At 34.6% G+C, this 21,393-nt stretch overlaps 1 protein-coding gene across 1 annotated transcript in view; it reads right to left on the bottom strand.

Annotated features, from left to right (window-relative positions):
• The window catches only part of FSTL5 (follistatin like 5), a 273,043-nt gene that overhangs the window by 60,451 nt on the left and 191,199 nt on the right, over positions 1-21,393 (bottom strand). The window contains exon 8 of the mRNA XM_053941595.1: positions 5,977-6,097. Coding sequence (XP_053797570.1) covers positions 5,977-6,097 — 121 coding nt within the window. The remainder of the gene's footprint in view (positions 1-5,976; positions 6,098-21,393) is intronic.

A 21,393-nucleotide genomic window follows, 5' to 3' on the forward strand; every position in this document is an offset into this window, starting at 1 on the left:
ATCTTCATTGAAGACTTGGACACAGCACAGGACTTGAAGAAATACTAACTTTGCTGATAATACCGAACTGGGAGAAGCTGTTGACTCCCTCAAGGACAGAGAGGTCCTGCAGGGAGACCTCAATAAATTAGAGAGATAGGAAATCACCAACTGTATGAAGTTTAACAAGGGAAAATGCCAGATTCCGCACCTGGCGTGGGGCAGCCCTGGTTCAAACTGGGGAATGAGGTTATGGAGAGCAGTGTGGTGGAAAGGGACCTGGGGGTCCTGGTTGATGGCAAGTTGAACATGAGTCAGCAGTGGCCTGGAGGGCCAACCTGGGGTGCCCTGGGGTGCATCAGGCACAGCATCACCAGCTGGGCAAGGGAGGGGATTGTCTTGCTCTGCTCTGTGGCAGCTTCACCTCGAGTCCTGCACCCAGTTTTGGGCACCATAATATACAAATGACATTGAGCTGTTAGAGAACATCCAAAGCAGGGCCACAAGGATAATGAAGGATTTTGAGGGGAAGCCATATGAGGACTGGCTGAGGGCACTTGGTCTGTTCAGCCTGGAGGAGACTGAGGGGAGACCTCATTGCAGTCTCCAGCTTCCTCATGAAGGGAAGAGGAGGGGCAGGTACTGATCTCTTTGTGGTGACCGGTGACAGAACCTGAACGAGTGGCAGGAAACTGTGTCAGGGAAGGTTTAGGTTGGATATCAGGAAAAAGTTCTTCACCCAGAAGTTGTCTCAGCACTGGAACAGGCTCCCAGGGAAGTGGTCACAGCACCAGCCTGACAGAGTTCATTAAGTGTTTGGACAATGCTCTCAAGCATGAGCATGGTGAAACTTGGGCTGTCCTGTGTAGGGCCAGGAGCTGGACTCAATGATCCTGATGGGTCCCTTCCAACTCAGCAGATTCTGTGATCCTATGTATAAGACTAGTCTTATGAGTTTCTTTATTAACAAAATATAAGAATTGTTGACATTGTTTTTCCAAGGGTTTAAAGCTTACTGCAGTATTTCCTTACCAATTAAAAATTTTCTACATACATGAGTAGTTTCAGAGAGAGGACATACGACATCACAGTGGACATATTCGTATTGGTAATCAATGGTTAAGCAAGATTTAAGAATTCTGCTATGCAGATTTTTTAGATAAATAACTATTTATCTTATCTATAATTTTTTATAGAGACAACTTGCATGAGGTTGTTTTAAGAATAAAAAAATATTAACTGTAATCAGATTATGGAAGTGTATTTCCTATTCGCCAAAATTTTGTTTAATGCAGCTCTAAAAATGTGGAATACTTAGGTTGTCACAAAACACAGCTAGGTAGAGGATGAAGTATCAGTTGATAATGAAAGAAGATAACAAGATCAAAAATTAACTGTGTCTATTTTGGCATGAGATTAAATATTTTCAAATCCTATTCAACTATTTACAAGAGATGTCTCAGCATGTTGTCCCATTAGATCATAGAAATGCCTTACATTTCTACATTGTAAGAAATACACAAATCTACCTTATCTCAGATAGGATGCAAAAATCAGTAGGCTTCAGGGATATTTTGAACCCTGTTAGAGAGGATAGTCTTTTCAACATAAGCCCAATATGCAAATTGCAAAAATGTAACATAATAACATGGGAGAAGGTTAAAAATTAGATAATACAGCTTTTAGTTTCTTAGACTATCAGTGAGAGGAAGAGCACATAAATATCAGAGATTTAAGGTTTCTATTGATTTTCTGGAAAGGACTTTACTATCATAGAAGTGGATCTTAATTTTTTATCTCGAGCCCGACATTCCCACTCCTATTTCCCCTCCATTTCTTCCCTCTTCTATCTCCCCTTGCATAGCATCTGTGTGCTCCATACTGAGAGTTTGCCTTCCCCACTGTCTTCAGTGGGCCCTGCTTGACTGCACATTCAGTAGTCTAACATTTTTTGGCACCTCAGCTCCCAGTCTCGCTCTGCCTCACTTACTAAAGTCCAATTTTCACGTCCGCCTGTTCAGCATTTCTTGACACAAGGTCCTTTAGGTAGCCTACCCCATGTTGTAGATTTCCCACTGCAGCAAAGCCAAATGGCTTATTCTTCCACCTTGTCTATGGAAAAGCAAGGACCTCCACTTCCCTAGAGACTGGACTGCCATCACTGAACACTCTCAAGCATTTCAGCAACAGAAACAACTTTTAGGACCAATAGCAAGGCATTGCAATTAGTTGTGTTTTGACTACATATGTCAGGATATTTCATGTCTCTTTTTGTGTCAGTGAAATATTCTAATTGCATATAAAACCTTATGGGTATTTAACTACCTCACCTTGACAGACTTCTACTGAGCACATGTAAAGAGAATTTTTTTAACAGTTCAATTCCAAAGAATTTTCATTGACAAGAAAGAGGAATCTATTAGTTTTATTTGGGCAAAAGGCATACAATATTTCTGATGCAATATTATGGCTAAAAAAACTTTAGAAAATATAACTAAAATTGCATTCTTCCTAAACCAACAAATAAAATCTCACCCTGCATGACAAAATGTTATTGTTGCTAAATTAACTACTTAAGGGTTGTTAGGAGATGTGAAAGGGAGGAGAGGACCTGCTCATGTGAAAATATGTCTGAGTTTTCTTTTACCATCCCTTATTTCTATAGTAGATCCTGTTCTCTTTAGCACAGTTTTTCCAGTAACAGAGCTTCTTGCATGACAGTAGGGTTTATTTCTTGCCACGTGTTTCCTCTGTTTGCTGCCATTTTTCTCTTTCCTCAGCAACTCTGTGTCTTATAGGTTATCTATACAACTAGAAATTTTTTTCAACCCTTGTTTTGCATTATAATTTTTATTTCATATTACCCTGAAGACTATTTGAAGTATTCCACTAAGAAAGAACCGTGCCACTGAGGCATGCTGCAGATGACTGAGATATAAGTGCAGTTGTGGGCTCAGTCTAAGAAGTTAATTTGATGTGACAAGTTCAATGTAAAGTCTTTGGGGTTCATTTGAATAAGGGTTTTTTTGTCTAATTTGTCGGGTTTTGTTTGGATTTTTTTTTTGTGTACCTGACCAAGAAATAATAAATAAATAAATATCATCGGAAATGAAATTTTAAGTACACAATTTATGTGACTGTTCACACTGGCTTTCAAAGAGATATGTCCTAACATCTTAACCTAAAGAAGCATAATTTAAAAGGGAGAGATCATGACAGACATTAAAAAGGGAGGGGAGACACCACGTTTGTATTTAGCAGAGTAAAGTGTAACACATAATTGAGTGAATTCTATATCCCTTATCTCTCAATTCAAAAAGCAATGTGAGACTGTTGTTTCCAAATATGGTGGATATGTAACTATTCAATAGCTCTAGCACTTGCTATAAAACCTCTTGAGCATTATTTCAGTTTTTATTTTGGATTTTTTTAAAATTTATATGAAAAGGCTTATAATATCAACTTATGGGGTTGCTCACAATATTTACTTTATTATTTGTATAAGAGTAGACTGATTATTTCACTATAAAACAAATCTTACAGTGCTCATTAATGTATTTTTAAGACTCCAAAGGAAGCCCATTATTCTTTACTACTGTGCCAGATAATTCAAAACTAAAAATAGCTTAGATTTTAATCTTAAAAGTAAATTAGATTTATATATATAATAATTGCATACTAGCCTAAAATATATTATTTTTTTCTAAAAATAGATAGCTGTACATAAATGGAAACCAAGAAAGAACTTAAAATCTAATTACTATGTTTTCATTGAACCTTCACATTAAATCTTTGTGATCAACATAGTCTCATTATCCCATTAACCTTTTGACTGTCTCTCCAGTTAATACAAGTATCATTATATTAATTAGTAATTATCACAGCTACAAGTACTGACCATCATGCCTGTGCTTAAGATTATGCCTTAGAAGTACAGATCTAAACTGTGGAAGAGCTGTTCATTTGACCTTTAATCTCAGTGGATTTAACTCAATTTATCCACAACATGCGCAGCAAATAATCCTATTGCTCGAAAGGTCTCCTTTTCCTGTTTCTTGCTCCCCAAAATATCAACATCCAAAATCATTTAGGAAGGTACCACTCCAGTGCCAGCTTTTGGAATAGCAGCTATCTGAGGTTTACAGTGGTTTCCCGATGAAAAACCAATTTCCTGACAGACACATTATCACCAGAAAAACCTGCATTTGTCCTCCTTCACCTCTCTCAAATTATGTTTCTTGATTTTCTAGTCTTGCAGAAAACCTTCTTCAACTTGAGCAGAGTTTTGCCTCATTATGCACTGAACTGAGCCAAACATGAATTCTAGTATTTTAACTCTTGCTATGCACCTCTGGGGGATTATTTACACATTGGGATTGGTCTGGAATGTGTAGATAAGAATATGATTTTGTTAATAATTTAAGGTAAACCAAACCCCATGAAACAGAAGAGAATGTTGGTCAAGAACCCACTAATGTGTTCAGCTTGCCAATAATTCTGCTGTCTTCAGGATCTAAAACATTAATAAACTGCACTTCTCACTAGTTTAGCCAGTAGTTGCTACCTGGCTTTTTAAATGATAGAAAATAATCCCAGAAGAAAAATTTGGAGGCAAAGATGTTGATGCCACATCCCCATTAGCTCAGGGACAACACTCTATGTACAATGTGTTGTGGTTCAGGAGGGGAAATATTACAAGCCAGCTTCCTGGAGAAACATAACAGCAGAGACAAAATGTTTATAAAACTGCAAACAAGTACTAAGTGTCAAATGAATTTAAAATGTGAAGATATTAAGAACAGAAAGGGGGCAAAGGGCTATTAAAAGAAAAACAAATCATGCTAAAAGCCCAAATAATCTTGGAAGCTGTATTTCATATGTATATACATGAAAGATAAGAATAAAAGAAAATATTTCAGCATTCTCAGATGTTAAAAAAAGTTAGCTAAATAAGGGTTTATGCATCTGATTAAGAGCTAACAAAACAAAGAATGATGGTAACAGCAGTGGCCAGGAAAACTAGGGCTAGAGTATGCCTCAGGAGAGAAATAGAGCCTCTTAATGCAAAGTAAATTTGGAGAAGATTGAGGTCAAACATGATTCTGGATAGGATTAAATAACAACATGGAATGACAAACACTGGTAGTTTACAGCAGAAAGGGATTCTTAAGAGTCAAAGATAAATATGAATTGAAATAACATGAAAGCACTCTAAGAAAAAAAAAGACATTAAATCTCAATGATGATAAAGCAGACACTTCATCAGTGGAAAAGAATTCCTTAAAATACTTTAGGAAATAAATTGCATATAAGAAAAAGGAGAGAGTACACCAGCTCGAGAGAAGATAAAGGCCTGTCTTCAGGGTACCAGTAACAAAGCAGTTAAGTTTTGTCCAAGTACAGAATTCAATGAAGTGTTACCTGGAACTTGAACAAATGTAGGAAAATGTAAAGATCAAGTTATCAAATCCAGGTGCCTCAGTTAATCTATTAAAATCATGCTTAGATTTCAATAACATAAATGTGAATTTAGAAGCCTACATCAATTACAAAATCTTCAGGGAAGTGCATTCTATTAACCTTATATTCAACAAAACATTCTTAATACTAGAATCTTACACATTTAATTTTCCCAGTGTGTTCCCCAGGTTACTAAATTAATACTAAAACCTATTTTATCTGTGTATATGTACATATAAACCACTTACTGTTCTGCATAACATCACAGGTGCAAAGCAAGTCCTCTGTACTATCATTACACCTTTTAATAGTTATTATTCTATGGAAGCAATAAATTAAAATTACTGTATTTAATTATTTTGAAAGTTATTTGAAGGAGAACAATGAAGAAATATACCTTTTTCTATTAAAAGAAATAGAAATATTTTCTATAAAAGAAAATATACAGTACAAAAAAAAAGTAGATCAGAAACAATATATCTGCTTAACAAAATTCAAGTTTCTTATTGACTTGATAATTAGAACATTTTTCCTTACCAGTCACTTGGAGAATATGAGTTTGATAGAGCTTATCATACCCCTCAGCATAGCAGGTGTAATTTCCCATATGAGTTGTGGTAACCTTAGTGATGTACAAGGACCCATCATCTCCAAAATCCTACCAGGAAAGATTAAAAACAAGGTTATCATAATTAAACCCACATCTCTACAGTAATTACGCTCATCATCTCGGCAACAAAGCTGTGATGTAAATATCAGACATCACACATCACAAATATTAAACCAGCATATCTGAAATTCAAATATTATAATTGTGAATGGTGGAGTTGTTTAATCTTACTACATATATTGTGACTGTAAAAGAAAATACAACTTTTATTTTAACAACTAGTTAAACTCAGCAGAAGCAATATATTTACTTAGTTATTTGCAGAAGAAAAGCTATTGAGAATTGCATCCGACCAGAGAAAAAGCTAAATCTATGCAAAAATTGACAAGTGAAATGACATCATGTGGAAGTGTTGCCATCCTTTGTAATGAGAAGACATGACAAAAAAAAAAAAAAAAAAAAAATCCTCGTTTTTCTTCAGTTTTTCTCATTAGATTCACTGATACATTACAGAAGCACTACTGCTGTAAACTGATTTCAGGGATCTGGGATTCCTGAAAGCAAATGTTTGTGATCAAGACCGAGGCAAAAGAGGCTTTTAGTACATCATCATCTTCTACTTCTTTTGGCACTGGGTCCCATGCCAGCTCAGCAAAAGGTCCATATTTTCCCCATTCTTTTGCTGATATAGTCCTGAAACTCTGTAGACCTTTGTATCTTTGGACGAGATTCAATTCTGGGATGGCTTCATCTTTCCTTATCTGCACATTCAAATAGAGTCTCCAGGTTCTTCCTAGGTCACCTGTCATTCCTTACACCTTTTTCTTTTTATTTGAGTTATGTCAAGAGCTCCTTCTTCATTAATACAGATTTCTTGCTGTTTTGATTTACTGTTCATTGTGAAAGCCTGTTCTTGAGCATAGGTTTTCAAGGTCATCCTTGAAAATCAACCATCTATCTTATACCCTTTTGTTTTCAGCATGATCTCCTATAGAATTCTTCCAAGCACATCGTTGAACAGGCTGAAGTCTCCTCTCCTGAAGTCCATGGCTGTATTGCTTTTTGCCTTGCTGTCTCCTCTTAGGCTCCTTGATGCTGACATCTCATGGTCACTGTAGCCAAGGTTGTCCTCAGCTTTATATCCCCAACCAGCTCTTCCTTATTTGCTTCTTCACAAACTTTGTAACCTTCTCTATAAAGTCCTCAAATCCATTAAGATTTTATCAAAAGCTTGGAAAACCAACAAACTTCTGCTACAATACCTCAGTCACTGTAAATTGCACAGTAAAATAACTTTGACAGAAAATATTAGCATGGGCTGCCTTATTCTTACATTCTGTCCTTTGGATCTTAAAAATTACAAAATACTGGACTACATTAACCTCTGGTTCATTATGACTATTCTTGCATTCTTCTATGATCTCACCTACAACTTTCCCAACTTCTTAGGATTTATTTTTTTCAGTTCTCACTTTCCAGTTTTTGTTCTTACTCAGAGAACACAATCTCAGTGCTTTTATGCACATCTTTCATTCATTATGACTTTCACTATAACATCTTGAGTCTTTTTGTAGATTAAAATTAAAACATGAAAACTGAAATCTCTTAGAAATTCCTTTTAATTTTTCAGTTTTCTTTCTTTAAATACACTCAAAATATTATTCAAAAAACATATGTCTCACTGTATTTCTTCATCCAAAGATGTGTGGACAGCTAAATTTCACATTGCACAACTCTGTGCTTCCAATGATTCTGCTACTTGTTCCTTGGGAGAAGAAAACAACTCACCTAAAAATAAACCTACCTGGTAATACTATCAATAACTTTCTCAGGATAACTATAGGTTTCTATATTAGCACTTTGGTTACACACAAAATATTTCTACCAAATCTTCAATACACCATTACATGTTGCCACTGAAAAGATCAGAAAAGGTACCCTCTTTAAGACTTCGTTTCTAACTGATGATGCAAACCAATGTAATTTCCCTTTAGAATAACTCAACTGACAAACTTCAAAAAACTTCCTTATTGGATACTTTGATCATTATCTCTTTCTAAAATATATGAAGCAGAAGATCAATTTACTTTTTCCCTCTTACTAGCTGAACACGTTTTCAAAGCATTCTTCTTCAACAGCATTATTAGTGGAAGATGAAAGGACATCTATTCAAAAGAGCCACACTACAGGTACTTACATTTTATCTGGAAAATGGGTATTGTTATTGCCATTGGGAATTTTTGCCTAATCTCTGCCAAAGATATTTGTGAACAAAATAGGGCATAGGATGGAGTACATAAATATTCAGCTACTACAATGCAATCTGGAGACTAGTTTACTTTAACATTCCTTATACTAAATTATTAGATATTACTTTGAAGCATACCTATCTGTTTCAGCTCTTTAACTGATGCATTGTGGCATATGATATCTTTAGATACCATCACTATTTTCTAAGTAAATGTGTGCCTGCAAATGGTTTCTCCCTTCTTCTTCGTGGAAACCATGGATGAAACACACCTGTGGTTATTTTATATTAGTATTTCAATAGAATTCATACATGATGACACTCAGAGAGTTAAAATTTTATGGATAGTATGTTTTGTTGGTAGTGGTGAGTTTTGTCTGGTTGTTTGGTTTGGGTTTTTTTACAACTACAAAATAAATGTCTCTAGCTTATTTTTATACTGAGTTCAATGTTTGTTTTGTTAATTAAAGCAAAGCACTCAATACAAAGTGAACTTAATGTTTTAAGCAGCATTTGAAAAGGGATGGTGAAGTACAGAGCTACTTGACCCTGCATGTTGACAAGTATTTAGTGTTTTATTGACTAACTCACAAGATGAGTTATTTAAGAAAACCCTGTATTTATACTGACACACAAACATCTTTGAAACAGAGCCTTGAAAAATCAACAGCAACAAATACAGAAAAGTGGGGTTTTTTACATTTTGCAAAATATATTTGATGACAGTAAAAAAAAATTGCTACAAGCTCAATTTTTGTTCTCCTACTGCTCAAATAGAAATGGTAAGGTACTTCTAAAATTACATTGAGAAACTCTAATTATTTTTGTCATACATGAAAAGATAGAAATGAACAATTACCTTAACAATGATTCCACTGCAAATCTGCTCTCCTGAAGAACTTGACATTTTACAAATTGTGATATGTGTTACAAATAATGAATAAAATAATAAAGAAATACTTCAATTTTATAGTGAATCTTTGTTTTGCTTTCTTACTGTTTGTAAAACAGAAACTAAAGGTGATTTTTGGTTTTGAATCAGCAATTATTTCTTCGGGGTTTATAACCTGCTTTCATATGCTAATGCTTTGCATATGAAATAATTTATGACCATTTTCTAGCATTTGCATTAACAGCTCTAGGAAGACTGTTCCTAGCTTTCTCCCCACAGGAGAACATATAAAGAAACAGACTGCTTGAATTTGTTCATCATCATAGAAGCTAAGAGTTGGTTTGTGCCATTTTGGTTTTTCTTTTTTTTTTTTTCCCAACAATTTTTTTTGCCCATACATTGCTTTCCTAAATAGCTTTTTGGGGTTTTTGGCTTTGTACAAATAATTTTTAAAAAATAAAGTACATAGTCTATGTGAACTGAAGATGTGAATTCTTACTTACATTATCCTCAGGAAAAAAAAATAGTTTATTGCAGCCTTAATAAATGGAATTAGTGAACACCAAATATTATGAATTCATTGTTTTCATATTACCTTTATTTATATTTGCAGTCTTTAACAAATCCACAACAAAGGAAAAAACAATGTATTGTTTGGGCTTTTTTTTTTATTGATGGTTATCAGTAATAGTTAAATTATAATGATAAAACACTCTGGTGGGGGCATTTCCCTTATTTTTAAAAGGAAAATCTTGATTTTTTTTTTTTTATGGGGAAAGGCAAAAAAACCCACATCATCTGTCTCTGAGCTGATCAGGTAGAAAATCTGAAGCTAAGAGTTAAAATTTTGTATTGGTTTGCTAGGGGAAGGCTGTATCAATAACTGATATTTTCAGAACAACAGTTGTTGTTTGCCTGTAAAACACAACCAGCATACATATTCCCCTTTATTTCCTTTACATCCCTCCAAGCTTTCTGCATTTTATTTCAGTCAACTCATGGAAGTACCAGTAATGCTAATGTCACATTCTTGCTCATATTTTACATATTTTTCAGTATCTCTAACTTCCTTTATTACAAGGACACAAAGAGTAGATATCCTTTTGAGGGTTAACTGAAAACATTTTTAAAAATACTCATTTATGTTTGGTTCATTCACCAGAAAAACTCAGCTCATGCTTTCTGTGCTAATGTCAATGTTACAACTCCTATTTTCCAAGTAATCAGTTTCTCTGTTCACATTGGCAAAGCAATGCAACTCTGCACTTTACTACTGACTGTCACAAAGAAACTATATTCCACAAAGAACACTGAAAAAATTGCATTTGGCAGAAATCCAAGTTTTTTTTTTTTTTTAAGTTTTCCTTCTAGATTAGGAGGGAAAATAAAACCTACATTTCATAAGCTCAAATTTTGCATACCTTCTCTCAGTCTCAAATTTTACAGCTGCAATAAGAACAAATCATGAATCTAGTATAAGTCCACTGGTTGAAGAATCAGCCTGACAGAAAATTGCAAATCATGCCATAGCTTAAAGAAGGAAGGTGCACAGTCTAACATCAGCACTAGTACAGTGTATCCAGTAGAAAGTGACGAAATCTTAAAAGAAACTCTGTTCTCAAGAATATAACACCAGACACCAATTCGTGACCATTAATGCAGACTGGTTTTAGTCAAAGGAAATTAATCTTCCTAAGCTTCTTTTACAGTCATTTGAGAAAGCTCAGGGTAGCAAAATCCTTTTATGGGATGGTTCAGTGAATCTGTCACTGCTCACTGTTTTAGCTGCCACCCACCTCTCTCTGCTGACCATGAAAACAAACTCCCTAGCTACAATTAGACATTCCAAGCATTTAATTGGCTCCTCTTTTCTTGACACTGGGGAGAACACAAAGAAAAAAGCAAATAATGACTGAATTTTACAAAGTATTATCTCAATACTGCAAAATAGCTTTACTAGCCTTACTCTACTGATGACTGGGTAAAGTGGTGAACATTTGGTGAGTAATTCAGAACATCTAACTAAATCTCCTGTGCTGAGAAAGTCTTCATACCTTCCTTAGCTTGTATTATAAATGCTCATTGCAGAGGTCACCCTCTATTCTTACTTCCTAAAATATGACTTTGTAATGCATGAGCCCAGGCCAGTAGTTGAATTGAGCAGGATTTGGCTGTATTCAGCAAATATGAGAAAAAGATTATTACTCTGACTATAAATGAATATAAGAACACTATACCTGTTTAAATAATTAATTAGATATGTATGATTTTCCCTTTATTCTCTGGGATACAGTAAGGACTGCAATTTCACTTCATGAGGAAATAGTAACAGCTAATAAATGGTAATATCCATTACTCTACACAAAACATGCAACTGCTTTGTGCTTTTCAAAAAATGCCAGTTGATCCAAAATTGGTTTTGCAATTTTGAAATCCAATACTGTTCAAGCCTCTTAAGAACCTGAAGAGGGATGACACAAAAAAGTGAAATAAAATACCTCAGTGTTAGCTCATCAGTGAGAATAATGACTTCATTCGATAGGTAGATATGTAAAGAGAATTTGGAATTTTTTTCTTGGTTATGGCAGACACTAGACATAAGTGAGAGCTTTTCCAAAGTACTAGAGCTCTTGAGGCTAGCCATAAAACATCACTAACCTTTTACTTCCCCAAAAACTCTGCAATTTTATGCTATCTTGTGATGAATCGGCAATAAGAACTGCTAATTTATTTAGACATTCAAAATCTCCAACTGAGTAGATGCAGTATATTTTAAATGGAGAATTCAGCATGCTCTGATACAGCTGTCTTTTTTATTGCTTCGTATTAAAGAGAGATCTTCAGTATGACTCATGTACCATTTAACTTTTACTCCTTTTTAGCAAACCAAACTGTTATATAATCAGATTTAATCAGATAAATCTATTTGACATTAATTTCTCACATATTTTTCCAGTTAAGCTCTTAACCAATGAGATGAATTTATAATAATTACCCAATTACCACAGTTTATTATCATTCCCCCAAACTGTTCCTTTTTTTTTTTTTAATCAGCTTATTTGTAGATGTAGTTATTACTACACCCCAAGCTAGTTTTGCGAAGAGAAACTAGTTGTGCACTATGCAGTTCACTTGGATCATATTCCAAAGTGTATCTAAGTGTTAGGAGGACCAAGAGAAGCAGAAGTACTTATGTAATTTACCCTGTAAAGTGACTCAGTTTAGAGTTAGATTTGTGGAATGAGCTTTTAGCAAGCACATCCCCATTTCTAGTTTCCTTTTTTTAAAGACATTTTAATTGTAGAAAGAATGCAAATAAATCACTGAATATTCCCTAAATTTTTCTGATTCTAAAAATATCACACTATATAATTAGACCCTGCTAAGATTTAATCTGTTTTCAAATACTTATACTACCAACTATTTAGTTTTAAATTTATGAAGTTTATTGGAGTTTTTTATCTTGGTATTAAATAAAACACTGGATTTCTGTTTTAGTTGAATCTGTCCAAACACCTTTTCTTATATTGCAAATAATTGTCTTTGGTTCCTGAACTGCACTCATCTTGAAACAAAAAAACCCATTTTATTTCATAGAAACAAATTTATCCAGATGTTTCTTTACAAACTCAAGAGAATCTACAAAAGAAAGAAAACAAATCACCCTTAAATTTTTGTATTACTTAATTTTTCATCCAATTATTATCTAGTCCATCCCATGTTTTTATGAATTATCCAGGAGCGAGACAGAGAAATAGGCAGGTTTAGGTTTATGCAATCCACAAAAGCCCTGTGGGATAAATTTCAGGTTGTCACAAACACCTTTATGTACATGTGATAAACTAATAAACAAACAACAAAAATATCTTTTCAAACAACTTTCAAATATCTTGCAGACAAAACTACCTAAACCAAAAATTATAGAGATTGATTGAGAATCCCCTACTATGTGGCAGCTGAAGAGGATACATCAGGGGAGGTGGTGGGAAAAACAAGTAAACCTAGTACCCTAAAATGATTTAAGAATCAAAATGATTCACTTTGGCCCATTCTCAGCATACTAGGGGGAAAAAGAGCATATTTTAACTCACATGGTTTTTCTAAAGTTGATCTCTCATTTTAAATTCAGCATTAATGTATTATCTAAAGACAACAGTAGAAAGAAAACAGGGCCAGTCACACTTTACTTGGACTATTAATACAATCCCACTTGTGTCAATTTATTATCCAGAACGTCATGTAAGAAATGGGCACATACATGCTTAGAAAGATTCTGTATGTAATTCCTACACTAAACATTTTTTTTCAACTACACACCTGATTACATACAACAAAGTGAATGCCATCCATTCCTTGCCATCTTTTTCTCTTTTCTTATAAAGTCATAATGTTGGCAGTTTGAATGCCAGCACAGCAGCTTCACTTAATAACGGTTTAGCCAAGACTGACACAGTCAATAATTCTGAAATATTCTTCTTAGAACCTTTTAAATAAACAGCAAATTCCAGTCACTTGAACTAAGCACTCATTATGAACTGGAGTACTACAAATAGATGCTGAATTTACACTAATAAAATATTGAAAGCTGAGACAATTTACATTTAATACTAATCTTGGTTATCTAAGCATCACACACACTGCCTTTGCTCAAACTACTAATACAACAATCCATGTCCATCAATCTAATTCTTTATCACAAGAAATCTTTACTGGCAAGATTGATTCCTTGACATCAATGAAAGAAAAGACACTTCAAGGTCATTGGCAGCAACCTTTTACTGTAAGCACAGAAACTATTTATTCAGGAAAAATTATTTTTTTTTGCTTTGGAGTTAGTTTTTTTGTTTGTTTTGTTTTCCATTTATACTGAAATGAATTGTGATATTTTTAGTATCATTGTATCATCTGGTTCTGGTTTCTGGTCAGGTTAACTGTAAGACATTGGAAGAACATCCTGGTATAAAACAAGAAAAATTAGACTGTTCAAAAAGTTTTCAGTAAAAAAATAAAATTTTTCAACATATAGTGGCATTGACAAACGTATTTTCTAGAGCTGTATCAAGTAGGATTTCCGTTCTTTTACTGAAATGAAGCCAAGATGTTATGATAAGCCTACAGGTATCACATATTTTGATGGTTTTTCATACACAAAGGCAATAGCATAATGCTGAACTAGCAAAATCTCATTCCTTTCTATACATTATTATCAATAAGATATTTCTGTTTCTTCTTTCTGTTCCATGTCTTTCTGTTACAACTGGTCTGTGTTCAAGTCATAAAATGGGGTTAGAATTTCCCCATTTCAAAAGGGATTGTGAATAGTCATAATAAACATTTTCTGGATGCTATTAACAAATAAATATTGCTGATACACTTTGCTATTATTAAATGCTCATATTTGTTATACATAAAACATTTACTATATCCTGTTGCAGGTAAACTGTGTATTATTTAAAAGCAAAGTACCTAATAGAGGCAGACGTGTTTCCCATGCATTACAATAGCTCTAAAAAAAATTGAACACAAGTACTTTCATTTGCACAGTTTAAAAATAAGACCACAAACTCCAGTTAAATGAAACGCTTATATAAAAATTTATATGCAAATGACAGTATCACACTGAGTCATGACCACATTCCTGTGCTCTCTTTAAATTAACAGGTTCCCTCTTCTCTGAGATGTCCATTACTTCGATTTTACCACTGCTCTGCCAATCACAATAAGCACTTTTCTACTGCTGCAACAATAGCTAACTCTTTGTTAGCACACTTCAAGTTTCTACAAGATGTACCAAAATAATTTTACTTCTTAGTAGATCCTTATTTGTCTCCTGTAATTAATTTTTGCTTTTCTAATACTGTTTTCTGTAATGGGCCCAAACTTTTTTTAGAAGTGCAAGTCCTTTACAAAACATGAAGCTATATACACTACATTTTCTTTTTTCACCCTTGTTCTTTGCTTTTATTTTAAACAATGAGACAGCACTACTCATTAGGAAGATTCTATGCTACTGTCATGGTATAATACTGCATTACTGAAATACCATAATATGATATTTTTCTTATATACACTACAGTCTTACTTTGGAAAATTGAAATGTACAAAAGTTCTTTTTTCTCTAGCTAACCCTTGGTTTCAATTATATTTTACTCCAGTTATAACTCTATCATTAGCTGCTGCCAACTAATCATAGAATCCATGTCAGAAATAAGGTCTCTATTAATACAGAGGGGTGGGAGAAAAGGCAGCTTTTTCTTCCCTGCCTTCCTTTTGACATGTTAATTGTTCAATAATCACAGGTTAAACTTCAAAGTCTTTTTCGTGAATGAATTTCTTGTCTGATGTTACAATTATGTATATCATGTTCAAAATGTGAAGGCAAAACAGGATTTCAGTCATCTTTCATTAACTATAGCTTACAATCATAGGAACTTCACAGAATTCATGGCATTTGCCAAACTGCTGCACAAAATTTTAAGTATCTTGTAGACGAAAGTCGTATGGAATTGCTATTTTACTGTGCCAGAGTATGGCAATTCCATTCCATTTCTCATTAACACAAACAGGTCTGTAAAGACAGATTTTTGCCTAGAAGTCGCACATATTCTAGAAAGGAAGACATAGGCCCCTCCCACTTAAATAACAGAACTATTTGAAATAAAATGCTTAAGAAAATGGACACACAAATCTGCTTTAAAACCAGACAAGGTAGCATACTTCAGATGAGAGTGATAAGACTGTGTGATTTTATTAAGGTACTCTGAAATTTATTTTCTATGTAAAAAAAATACTTTTTCTCTTCAAGACTTCAATTAAGTAACTATATGCAAATGCTTATAATTTGAAACCACTACTATATTTCCCTTAGAAAGTTCTAGAAAAAAAATGTTCATCAGCAAAACCAAAACATACTTAGCAGGTGCTTTTGAGTAACTGTCAAAAAATCTAGTCACTTCTATCTCTCTTTACCCATAAAAGTAAAATAAAGAATGCAGATTCACTTATCTTCTGTAAACTCGCCTGAATTCTCCTTACTCAAGGACAATTTTTTATACCAAACCACATTAGATATTATTTAGAAGCACTGTTTCAACTTCCCTACTTCTGGTTGTAGTTTTAAGCCAAGCATACATGAAAGGAGAATCAGATGGATGTCATTAATAGATCTCTTTCCTAAATCATATTAAATTAGGAAAACCTTTAGATTACTTTATCTCTCCTTTTGAACAGATCAATGAGAACACTCTGCTATGGATACAAAGGCTCTTGTATATACCCAAACAGAAAAAGTTCTGAATGAGTCCTTTTGAAAAGGCAGCTCTAGAGTATAAAGATAGTAATGTAAGAACAGTACAAAAATGAAAAAGAAAAGAAGCAAGAATATACATGAAGGTAATAAAATGAACAGCTGAAAGATAAATCAGTCTGTCCTAAAGTAGATCTAATTAAATTTAGATATGAATGGATATATGGTGTCAGGTATATGAGTAGATAGACCACTGGCCAGTTTGATTCAGAGAAATCTTAAATATCATCATTTGAAAATCATGGCAGATATATCCTCTTCTGTTGTTTTTCAGTCAGAGTTCACAAAATGATCAGACTTGGTCTAGATAAACAATTTGCTTCATGTTCACTTTTGCAAGTAGTGGTACCAATTATATTTCATGTGGGTAGAAATTTTCTTCCTGAGTCAGTACTAAGTAAATGTCCTTGTACACTTCTGCAGCATTTTTTAAAAAAATGTTATTATTTTTGAAAATATATAAATGCCAGGTAAGCCAGATTCCCAACAGGTAATTATGTCCTACCTATCCTAATTTTTCCTCCTGGGCTGCTTGTGATGGTGGCCCAATTGGATTTGTCTTTTTTTTTTTTTTCTCTCTTGTATTTAAGCAATTGTGCCTCTCTGTACAATGAAAGTGACTCCTGAATATCAAAGCATTTTTATTACTGGTGATATGGCCCTCCTATTTAATGTACTATAGCAATGATTGGAAAGTCAGGACTGTGAACCACAGGAGGCCATTAGTAACAAAGTATCTTTCTCATGCTCTTAAGAAGGAATGACCTTTACTGCTAGCTGTAGTGTAGTCAGGTTGCTCTTTCAAGACTTCTTTTCTAAAATAATAATCTGAAAAGCTCAGTATTCTTTCTGTGTGCTGTAAAACCCTTTCACATAATTCTTCTGAAAGCTGTGAAAAGCATTAAGTCTACTAGGATAGCAAAACTACTGCAAAGTGACCTGGAAAAGGTGGAGAAATAAATATGTAACTAGTAATAAAATTATTCGGAAATGATGCTGTTTTTCACCCAGTGGATGGATGTATACAGCAAATGTGAGAAGAGTATGTCTATAACCATACAAAAAAAATTGAACCGCAATTTTTTGATGAACTAATCAAAAATTAATAGCACAAAATTAATTTGCTAGTAACACCAATATTGAATGCAGACATAACCTGCATCTTTATATAGATATATAGAAAAGAACAGAGAAAACAATGAATTTGAACTGAAAGAAAAGTTTAAGGAAGAAGGATATTAAGGGAGTGAAGAAAAGATGCTTAAGAAGTTTTAGAAGTCATCTTGTAACACAAAATATAAAACAGGTTTCCACTAATTTTGAAATACAGGGAAGATGGGCAAGAGTGGAAAAAAAAAAAAAAGTATGATAAAAGTTCTGAAACAAAAAGGAGTAGAAGTTACTCCTAAATTCAAGCCCCAAATGTACTTGATAGACACCTGGATGTGCAGCTATCCCTCACCACCTGGATTAGCTTTGGGATGTTCCTAACTGAGCATGCTGGTCTAAGGTGCAGGATAGTACTCCCATCCATTTACCCAAATTTCATCTTTCATTATTCATTATCAGAAAGACACAGCAGAAAACACATTCTCCTGAAAAAAGATGGGAATTGATCAGTAATAGATGTGATAATTATACAGTGGGGAAAAAAATATAGCTTTGGGACTTCTAATATTTTTTACACCTTCTATAGTTCTCACACAACACCAATGTGACTTGGGAAATATTACATGGCAGGTACATGCCCCCAGGTAATTGAGCCAAGTATCCGCTCCTAGAGCTGAACTTGCAAGATCAACAGTGCCAAAAATGGCTTTACAAAATCAGTTGGCATTAGATATGTTATTATTAAAGGAACAAGGAATATGTAGACTGTTAACTCTTACTGAAACTGAGTGTTGCATTACCACTCCCAATGCAACATCATCATTTCAAGAAGCCCAAGCCAAAAAGAAGGAAATCACCGATCAAATATCAGAGTATTTCCAATCACTCCAAAATCAATGCCAGCTTCCTGACTGATGTCCATATTCTAATTCTTGTGACTTGTGGGGTGGGGACAATGGCTATAATAAAAATTGGGTTGATGATTGCAACTGGAATTACATTTTTAATTGTTGGGATACCTATTGTACACTGTATAATTGCTTGTGTCATTCTCCTGACTTTTTTATCTTTTCTCTGATTTTTCTACAAACACATTACTCCCATGGACAACCTGTGAAATGAAAAAAAGGTCCCAGGAAGACACTGTTTGAGCCACAGGGAGATGTAAGAGACTTAAAGACCACAATTGCCTCAAACATTTTCAAGGCCACAGCAGCATGAACTTGAGATAACCACAGAAGACAGGAATTTGCAACAGGAAGGGGCTTAGTCCAGGCCTAGAGGAGCTGAAGTTTGGTTAACACATCCTGGTTAATGCATCCAGACAAAAATTCCCACTATGGCAAACTGCGGGAAACGAAACAGCTGCTTTATACATGCCACCCTCAGTAATGGGAACATCTGTGAACACCCATGGATACCCACAAATTGGACTGCATAAAAGTGGCACCTCCAGAATGACTTTGGGACTCCCAATACTGAGAAGACTAGGGTGAAGAAGGACCAATGGGATGCCTTTGGATGCACAGTGTGGTGATTATTTTCTTATTGATCTCTCCCTCCTTCACTTCTTCCCTGCTCTTCCCTATTTCTTTCTATCTCTGTACCTCACATTTACGGTTAAATAAAATCCATACTACTGATTTTGGCACATGGTCTCATTTTCACCTTAATTCAGGCATCTCTCAACAATCAGATCATAACAAGAGGAGTAGAAAAGAACAAAACAAAACTGGTATTCAACTCATGAAATACAAAAGGAAAGGTAATAATGCATCCTACTTAAAAGAAAAACTGTAACAGATAAAGGGTAATTCAATATAGATAAAAATAGAAGCATGCTGACTTTGATGAGTTACTGTTAATCAAATCCAACCACCTCATCAGAAAAATTAGTAGAAAATATCTGAGAGATGTAATGTGTTTAAGAGGTGTCATAAGCATAATGCACAAGGAAAACCTGCAACTAGGCTTTTAAAATGAACCTCATATACAATCAAGTTATACAACTTCATATATATGTCATGGTTTTAACACACAAAATACCACATAGAAGATCACACACCAAAATTGCTGCACTGCAATTTACTAATTAAAGCTCAAAATAAACTGACCAGAATCCAGATTTTGTATTGAACAAGACTGCCAGCTTTTTGCCTATGGCATTGTATTTGTTCATTGTTGGACTGTGAGTTATGTCCAAAAAGGACGAGGTTAGGAGCATCACTTCTGAAGGAAAGTAGGTTCTGGGGCTCCCTTCATGTCATACGACCTCTACACTTTCCCTCACACAAGCAATAAGATGGCCCATGGCAACACTTCAGGGAGGAGGAAAACCGCCTCAGGAATAAAACAAGAGCATGCAGAGCTTGCCGCAGCAAATCAGAAAGTCAGTGCATTGACTGCAAGCAGGCATTCCCTCTTTTAGGATATTTGAGAATAAAGAAATGTATGTGAACTTTGAATATCTTTTTATCAAGGTTTAGGAATGGTATTCCCTAATGTAATGTTCCTACTGAGACTTGCCAAACCATGTTCCTACTGAGATTTGCCAATCCCTCGCCATGTGGCAGGCTAGAGAGGAGAACTGGAGGAACAAGAGGGAAAGATCACAGGTTGAGGTGAGAATAATCTACTGGAAATAGCAATGAAGTAAGACAACAAACAGTAACAGCAACAATACTAATGACAGATTATTAAAGAAGAAAAGAAGTGAACTATTACTACGTGATTACTCACCTGCCTCCACAGAAACCCCCAAAACAGCTGACTGCTCCCTTTGCCATGCTACTCCATGTGGAAGGGAGCCCTTCCCCCATTCTCAAAAAATGATGTGAGGTGGTAGAATACTGTCTGGGTCCTAGACATGCTCCTTCCTGGTTACTGCAAAAATTTAACATGTCCTGCCAGAACAAGGACACTATTGGTTTTGACTATTAATTTTTGATTTCTTTAAATTTAAGTCCTCTAGTTTATAGCCTAACTTTTTTTTAAAAAAAAAAATTTATTTTTAAGAGTAGTTTAATGTGATTTGGGGAAAAGACTGAAGAATATTTCCCTGAAATTTATGGTTCACCTGGGATTCTGTCAGAAGTACAAACACATATGTGCGCACACACACACACATTTTTCTTAGACAGGACATTCACATTTCTAACATTGTATTAAAGTCATAGCTGTGCTGTATTAAGAGCAATTCAACAGTGCATAAAGAGAAGCTTGTATGTAGGCCCATACTATCCCATGGGAGAAAACAATGTGGAAAGGAATAATTCATGAGGTTCTCCTGAGATTTTTCTTAAGAATAATAAAAGGGGAAACACAGAATGAGAAGCTGGATTAAAAAGAAGAGGTCAGATGTCTACAGTCCTTTCTAGGAAAGGTATTTAGTGTTTTGGACAATCTGGAAACCTTTCTGTCATCAGTTTCTGAAAACAACTCTACAGAATGGAAGCTATTGTATTCTTTAGAGAATGTCAGTTTTTATTGATATTCTCCATTACAGTCTTTTGGGTTTTCTTGGTGGGTGAAGGGCAAAGATGTCAAGAAGAAAATGCCGACTACCACCAAAAAACGGCTAACTTTAATGAGTAAATTAATTTTTAGAAGCTAAACAAACCAGAAGTTTTGAGAAAAAGGTAACTTCAAAAACCTCAAAATGGAAATATTACATGCTTTCTATGAAGGCAGCCTAAAGAGAGATATAATGATCTTTTACCAAAAGGAAAAAGTTGAGCTACACTATTTTGAATAGTTACTGTTAAACTTTGCATATGGACAAACCATCC

Source organism: Vidua chalybeata, chromosome 4, assembly GCF_026979565.1.
Source record: "Vidua chalybeata isolate OUT-0048 chromosome 4, bVidCha1 merged haplotype, whole genome shotgun sequence".
Taxonomy (NCBI): Eukaryota; Metazoa; Chordata; class Aves; order Passeriformes; family Viduidae; genus Vidua; species Vidua chalybeata.